Genomic DNA, 8,497 nt, shown 5'->3' with positions numbered 1-8,497 from the left:
TCGTATGAAGTGTTATTTATAAATATTTTGATTTCATTTCTCGCAAATAACTTGTATTATAGTATACTGTTACAGTAAAGAGAGAGATGTAGTTAGTCACCCGAGTACAAACAAATTTTATGCGCGGACTTGACGACGGAAGCACCCCATCGCCTGGATCCGCTACAGTAGTGTTTTTTTAGTGGCTTAGACATTAGTATCATATGATATTAGATCACAATCGGATGTGCTTCATGTGTATGCATATTTTAATGATTCAAGATATGTTAATAAAAAACGAACGTGTATTTTTTTTTTTTAAATAGTACCCAATTTTCCCGCAACTTTGGTTTGTTCTTGTCCTTACTACCCCAACTACATACACACTTTTACGATGTTTTATATTCACCATCATTTAAAGATAATGCAAACATATGTCATTATGGCATTTATATATACTATGAACACATTTTGTAAAATCGTTGTCATTTATAAAGGGAGCTCACTGCGTTGGAAATTGAAGGTTGCCTATCACTAATAGTGTTTTGTAACGGGTGCGGGGTGATACAGGAATCCAGTGGATTTCACGTGAAATCCACTCAAAACGTGAAATCCACTCAGAACTCAGTTATATTAATTAATAATTTATTTTTTTTGTATACATATTAGAAAGTGCCTCATGAAGGGTTTATATTTCAAATTTTATTGAAATTGGTCAAAAAATAAAGAAGTTAGAGCAATTTTTCATTTTTTTTCCAAAAATAGATCGGAAATCGAGGTGAAATCCAGATTCCGATAGGTGAAATCCACTCATAACTCATTGATTTTAATAAATAATTTTCTGTTTTTGTATAATTATTAGAAAGTGCCTCATAAAGGGTTTATATTTCAAATTTTATTGAAATTGGTCAAAAAATGAAGAAGTTAGAGCAATTTTTCATTTTTTTCCAAAAATAGATCGGAAATCGAGGTGAAATCCAGATTCCGATAAGTGAAATCCACTCATAACTCATTAATTTTAATAAATAATTTTCTGTTTTTGTTTAATTATTAGAAAGTGCCTCATAAAGGGTTTATATTTCAAATTTTATTGAAATTGGTCAAAAAATGAAGAAGTTAGAGCAATTTTTCGAAAATAGATCGGAAATCGAGGTGAAATCCAGTTTTCGAGAAGTGAAATCCACTCCTAACTCAGTTTATCAATTAGTAATTTTTATTTTTTGAATACGTTTTGGAAAGTGCCTAATAAAGAGCTTACATTTCAAATTTTATTGAAATATATCAATAAATGAAGAAGTTAGAGCAATTTTTCGGAAATCGAAATGAAATCCACATTTTGACAAGTGAAATCCACTTTTTCAGACGTGAAATCCACTCATAACTCATTGATTTTTAACAAATTAATTTTTTTGTTGAACAAATAATTGATAAGGCTTTATCATGTGTTTATATTTCAAAAATTATTCAAATTGATCCAAAAATAAGAAAGTTGTAGACCTATTTTGAAAAAAAGATCGGAAATCGAAGTGAAATCCACATTTTGACAAGTGAAATCCACTTTTTCAGACGTGAAATCCACTCATAACTCATTTATTTTTAACAAATTAATTTTTGTGATGAGCAAATAATTGAAAGGGCTTCATAATGGGTTTATATTTCAAATTTTATTCAAATTGATCCAAAAACAAGAAAGTTGAAGTTATATTGTGAGGGCGTTTTGTTGTGTATGTATAATTGTTTATTTTTTTTTCATGATAAACACAATATCCATACACATCCAGGCCATACCACGTGGAGGCGCCCTCAATCATGGCCCTTTTTTACTTTCGAATTTTGAAAATCTTAAAAATTTAATAAATAATCCGAATATTGTTTTGTATTATTTGTTTATGCCAGACATTTATTTATTTCATTAAATTTGAAATGTAAGCTCTTTATTAGGCACTTTCCAAAATGTATACAAAAAATAAAAATTACTAATTAATAAAACTGAGTTAGGAGTGGATTTCACTTCTCGAAAACTGGATTTCACCTCGATTTCCGATCTATTTTCGAAAAATTGCTCTAACTTCTTCATTTTTTGACCAATTTCAATAAAATTTGAAATATAAACCCTTTATGAGGCACTTTCTAATAATTATACAAAAACAGAAAATTATTTATTAAAATTAATGAGTTATGAGTGGATTTCACTTATCGGAATCTGGATTTCACCTCGATTTCCGATCTATTTTTGGAAAAAAATGAAAAATTGCTCTAACTTCTTCATTTTTTTGACCAATTTCAATAAAATTTGAAATATAAACCCTTTATGAGGCACTTTCTAATAATTATACAAAAACAGAAAATTATTTATTAAAATCAATGAGTTATGAGTGGATTTCACCTATCGGAATCTGGATTTCACCTCGATTTCCGATCTATTTTTGGAAAAAAATGAAAAATTGCTCTAACTTCTTTATTTTTTGACCAATTTCAATAAAATTTGAAATATAAACCCTTCATGAGGCACTTTCTAATATGTATACAAAAAAAATAAATTATTTATTAAAATAACTGAGTTCTGAGTGGATTTCACGTCTTGAGTGGATTTCACGTGAAATCCACTGGATTCCTGTATCACCTCGCACCGTTTTGTAACCTTTCTTCTTTCCGATCGAACATTACTTTTTTTACCGTTCCCATCAAAGCTGTTGCAAAAGGAAAGAAAGTTTCATTTAAACCGTAAAAATGGTAATATTTAGGCATTCAATTCTTGTATACATCTGTGAATACGTTAAAAGCTATACTAAATAACACCAGAAAAATATTATTTCTATGATAGTGTCCAAGTTAACACAATAATTCTAAATCGTACAATGCGTTACTTTGCGGGTGGGGTAAACATATCAATATATTTGTTCTAACGTTTGCTTGTTATTAGTTTGGAATTATTTTAATGATCATAATTATGTTATTTTTTGCCACTGTAGAGATTAATTTTATTTTAAGTTACCACGTCCCCATATCAAAACATTGTTAAAATCTATACGTTCCCTCAGTCAGGGAAAACTTGTCCAATCAGGCAATATTGGTTGATCTGGCAATTATTGACTAGAAAAGCAATAATAAGAACAAAAGAAGGAAAAATTAAACTTTCTTTACCAAAAGGAAATTAATCATGAATGATGATGCACCCTGAATAATTCTGTTCTGATGAAATGTTTACACAGGAAACACTAGTCGATTACATGCGCCTTTATGCACTGAGCATTTTTCCTATTTGGATGTACCATTTCTTTTTTCAATATGGCTCCATAAAGCGATTACATGTACCAGCCTGTTAGTATTATCATAAAGAAGATTACAAACTAAAAGCATCCCGAAATGTGCTGGTCTGCCAAATTTTGTATTGGTCAGCCAGCTCTTTTGTAAATGACCTATTATTTGCCTAAGTGCTAGTTAGTAGATCCCACATTGATATTTGACATCACAAAACATCAATTAAAAGTCATCCATTTCAGATATATGGAATCATAAAGTTGATTGCTGAAGATAAAAAAGTAAATACGATGCATCAGTAGTAACAGCATCTTATTACAACTGTTTAGATTGGTTCTTGGTTTGCAACAAGGCACAATAAAAATTGTCAGCACTCAATATGCTTCAGCTTTGGTGTCAAAATGACGACGGTTTTGAAATATTTTTGACTATCAAGATGAACTTCTCAATTTTTGAGAAATTAATGTCATATTTGCCTGACGGCTTTTGTGTCTGTTTTTACTGTAGGACATGTCCATGTACTGTTTATATGGTTGTTTTTGATTATTAAATCAGGAAAGCATTAAAACCAGTTTTCATTATTTTACTATTTTTGTATTCTATTTATTTTTGTATTCTATTTAATTAATTAATGACATGTGTTTGTTCAGACAGGCATATATTTTTTTGGATTTTCTAAAACTTTCAAAGTGCTAGTACAGTGGACAGGCAGAAATTTTACAATTTCAAGAAGACTGGTTTACACTTGTGTGAATGAAATATGTCATTGATTATCGGTTTTCATCCCCGATTATCGATTGTTTTTTTGTCTGATTCTCAACTGAATGTTTCCTCATTTCCTTCAATGTCTGAACCTGGTCTTTTTTGCACCCCCATATAAGATGAATCATGCGCAACAATGCGCCACTTCTTATTTCTATTATTGTATGTATATTATGCCATTTCAAAAAAACTGCAATCAATTACATAAGTATGCAACTATTTCATTTAAAATCGAAAAATAAACAATTGTAAAAATGTGATTTTTAGACAAATTATTTGACGTAAATAGTGATTTAATTCACAGCGCTTTATGAAGTCCGTAAACAATGTTGCACACAATTTTTGTTAAAATGTACAAAAGAGCGTTTTCTATGTAAATTTTTCCACAAATTGATAATTTTAGATATGCAAGAAAAAGTATCAATCATGTTTTTCTGGTCCGTGTTGTAAAATATCACCCTTTGGCACGCTTCTTGTAGCCAGCTTACGTGTGTGCCCTCAGGTTAACCATTTGATTTTTTAATCAGTACTGGAAACACTTGATAGATACTTATAATATTGTCTTCTTGTGTAGAACTTACTTCTTCCTCTACTTGGTCAACAAGCAACTGCTACAATGTTGAAACATTTGTGATTAGAGTTATTCCAATTTTAAACAAAATTTCTTCATCAAAAGTCACATCTGAATGTTTTGAGTACCTTATCATTTATGTCATGTCAACATTTTTTAGGTCCAAAACTGAAACAATCCCACATACCATTTTTTTACCCCTTATATATCCACATAGAGTCTAGTGGGTTGTGTCTGGGCTGTAACTTGACCATGCACAGAGATTACTTTGTACACATGTTCAGTACATAAAGATGACGTGTTAGGTCCAAGACCCACAATCCTTGCCCTTAATGCATCACTCCTCCATACTTTACGTCAACCATCATGGAGGCTAGCAAATGCTTATAATTTATGATTCATCTTTCTGATTTTAGGCATATTTGTAATTGAAGATTATATTATACATATTTCAGAGTCACACAATATTGCTCGTTCAGCCCAACAACAAACCTGACACAAGGACATACAGTGACTATGAGTCATTAAACGAATGTTTAGAAGGTAATTTTCACTTCTGTTAATCAATATGTCCATTTTTAGCTTGTCTGTCTTTTCAAGGAAAAAAGGGGGTATTGAAAAGTCACTGCTCTCATCCTTTGTGGACTAATGCCAAAAAATGTCCATGTTGATGACAAGATATTCACATAACACGTAGTAGCAATGTAATCAGTGATAATTAACATGCATTACATTTATTGGTCTATAACAATAATGTACAGAATTACATGTCTTATTTATTGTACTGTCATTCACTTTCAATTAATTTATAAAAAGTAAATTTTCACATGCAAAATTTTATCAATTACTTTTGAATAAGGTTACTGTCTTAATCAAATTTGGTTGAATTCTCAATTGGCGCACATAAAGACAGGAGTGTTGCTGCTAATAACAAGAGCTTAAAATTAAAAATGACTTGTACAACATGTAAACTGCTTGATTTTTCAGGCATTTGCAAGATATATGAGGAGCACTTGAAACGACATAACCCAGACTGTCCCAGCATTACGTATGACATCAGCCAGTTGTTTGACTTCATCGACCAGCTCATGGATCTCAGCTGTCTAGTGTAAGTGCCCAACATCTCATGTATCTTAGCTGCCTAGTGTAAGTGCCCAACATCTCATGGATCTCAGCTGTCTAATGTAAGTGCCCAACAACTCATGGAATCAGCAGTCTAGTAAAGGTGCCCAACAGCTTATGGATCTCAGCTGTCTAGTGTAAATGCACAACATCTCATGAATCTCAGCTGTCTAGTGTAAGTGCCCAACTGTTCATGGAATCAGCAGTCTAGTAAAATGTCCAACAGCTTATGGATCTCAGCTGTCTAGTGTAAGTGCCCAACATCTCATGGATCTCAGCTGTCTAGTGTAAGTGCCCAACATCTCATATATCTCAGCTGTCTAGTTTAAGTGCCCAACAACTCATGGATCTCAGCTGTCTAATGTAAGTGCCCAACAACTCATGGATCTCAGCTGTCTAATGTAAGTGCCCAACAACTCATGGATCTCAGCTGTCTAATGTAAGTGCCCAACAACTCATGGATCTCACCTGTCTAGTGTAAGTGCCCAACATCTCATGGATCTCAGCTGTCTAATGTAAGTGCCCAACAACTCATGGATCTCAGCTGTCTAATGTAAGTGCCCAACAACTCATGGATCTCAGCTGTCTAGTGTAAGTGCCCAACATCTCATGAATCTCAGCTGTCTAGTGTAAGTGCCCAACAACTCATGGATCTCAGCTGTCTAGTGTAAGTGCCCAACAACTCATGGATCTCAGCTGTCTAGTGTAAGTGCCCAACATCTCATGAATCTCAGCTGTCTAATGTAAGTGCCCAACAACTCATGGATCTCAGCTGTCTAGTGTAAGTGCCCAACATCTCATGGATCTCAGCTGTCTAATGTAAGTGCCCAACAACTCATGGATCTCAGCTGTCTAGTGTAAGTGCCCAACAACTCATGGATCTCAGCTGGTTGCTGACCCAGCAGCCAGTTGAATGAATGAGTACAGGGTATAGGTCAGGAATCAGGAGTGAAGATATTCATCAATTAAGGTGTCTTAGAAAGACACTATCATGAACAAACACTTAACTTTGTCATTCAATTTATACCGATAGTAAATGAATTATGATGAATTGTTTGATTGCAGATTCCAGAAGAACCTAGGCATGTACATCCCACACAACAAGGACTGGCTTAAAGAGAAGATCTACATCATGCTTCGCAAGCAGGCAGGCAAATAGGGGAGACAACTTGTGTGATAACATCAACATGGGAGGACTGTGTGTAGAGATTTGTCACTTTCAGCAAGGTTTATTTTCGGGAAAGCTGATTGGAGTTGAACTCTTGAAAATAATTTAAAAATGTTAAGGAAAAAGAAATCAGTGAATAAATTTAAGAAATGTTTAGAAAAAAGAAATCAGTGAATAAATTTTATGGATGTTCTATTATTATTGAACACCCAAGTTCATTTTGTTACAGAATTTTACAATAAGAAAATAATTGCGTCCTGTTTTTTAGGAAGAAATTCTGTTGGAAATAAGTTTCTTAGATATGAAATTTTTTACTTTCTGTTTTATGTTTGTAAATTTAATTTGCTATTGAATCGCCATTCATCATTTTCTTTTGAGGTCTTGTTTTTGTTTTGTGAATTACATTTGCAAGTGAAGGCACTGATATCACAGACATTCATTTTAGAAAAACAAATAGAATATAGATTTTTGTAATGTGTATATTACTAAGATTTTATGCTATCTTATGTACGGTAATCATGTTTTGTTCTTTATTTCATTTCTAAATAAGGGTTGACATACATTTACAGCAGTGTTCAATGTTAAACATTAGAGTTTGTTTTTTGTAAACCTAAAATGCAATACCCACTAAAAATATCATTTTCCCATCATGTGACAATAGCAGTAAAGTAAAACAATGTGGTATTCATCAAACCTGAACTGTGTGTGTTTGTCCATGGAAATGCATCTCACCAGAAGCTGGTATCACTACTTCATGTACATTAATGTAAATTTATTATCAACATCTCATTGGAATTAAAATGTTAAAGAAAACTTCCTTTGTCTCTTTTAGTCTTTCACAGAAACGTGTATGATGGTGTTTTAGTGTTGACTTTCTGATGGCCTCATTCATCACTGGTGTAGCAGATGAAAGATGGTTTGATTTTAAATAATTGCCTAGTTTCGATCCCTAGACTTGCTTTTGCTTCACTAAAAACAGTGGATTATACTGCTCATCTGTTTCTTAATTCCCTTGATCAACACAGGGATGGGGGGCTCTGGCATCTGCTGGTCAGTAAGTCAAAGTCACAATAAACTGTTAAGCTGCCATGATTTAAGATCTTAGTTTAATTTTACCCTAGTTACACCTATAAGCTTGACTATTTGAAGGCTTTACCACTTGCCCAGGCATCTGCATCGGCATCCCATCATAGTTTTAGTGCATGTTGCCATTTTCACTTCTAACTCCAATATCCTTCATTCAATTAACTTACTTCACTCAGTTGTTTAGGACAAGCACACAAGGAGTTTTATATGACTCCATAGTATCCTTAATATAAATTATGGCCACTGATTAGGAACTTATGTTAATTAATTATAGGGCACATGTTGTCTGGTTAAAGTTGAAGGGTAAGTTGGGATTTTCACTAATTAGCTCTATACCCTTTATTCAAATGACTTAATATTTCACACAGTTGTTAACAGCCATCCCACAATTAGGTTTCGTGACTCCATATTATCCTAAATACATATTATGGCCCTTGATTGACTTAAAAAGATTGGACAATTGTTTTGGTCGACTTCGTGTTTTAACAGATCTCAAATACTGTTCATTCAATGGCTTTCATACTTTACACGGTAGCCATCACACAATT

At 32.9% G+C, this 8,497-nt stretch overlaps 1 protein-coding gene across 1 annotated transcript; it reads left to right on the top strand.

The window, feature by feature from the left end:
• Nucleotides 1-2,602: 2,602 nt before the first annotated feature.
• On the top strand, nt 2,603-7,680 carry LOC128207515 (enhancer of rudimentary homolog). The gene is made up of 4 exons (XM_052910465.1): nt 2,603-2,712; nt 5,029-5,116; nt 5,561-5,681; nt 6,761-7,680. Exons 1-4 carry the CDS (start codon nt 2,710-2,712, stop codon nt 6,852-6,854), a joined length of 306 nt encoding a protein of 101 aa, XP_052766425.1. The 5' UTR covers nt 2,603-2,709; the 3' UTR covers nt 6,855-7,680.
• The last annotated feature ends 817 nt before the right edge of the window (nt 7,681-8,497 follow it).

This window comes from Mya arenaria, chromosome 11 (genome assembly GCF_026914265.1).
Source record: "Mya arenaria isolate MELC-2E11 chromosome 11, ASM2691426v1".
Classification (NCBI taxonomy): domain Eukaryota; kingdom Metazoa; phylum Mollusca; class Bivalvia; order Myida; family Myidae; genus Mya; species Mya arenaria.
This window is presented reverse-complemented; position numbering and strand designations above follow the sequence as displayed.

Bases quoted from the DNA above. Each gene is read 5' to 3' on its own strand.
- LOC128207515 (XM_052910465.1), top strand. The intron at 5,117-5,560 runs GTAATTTTCACT...TTGATTTTTCAG, and splicing joins ATTAAACGAATGTTTAGAAG to GCATTTGCAAGATATATGAG. The intron at 5,682-6,760 runs GTAAGTGCCCAA...GTTTGATTGCAG, and splicing joins ATGGATCTCAGCTGTCTAGT to ATTCCAGAAGAACCTAGGCA.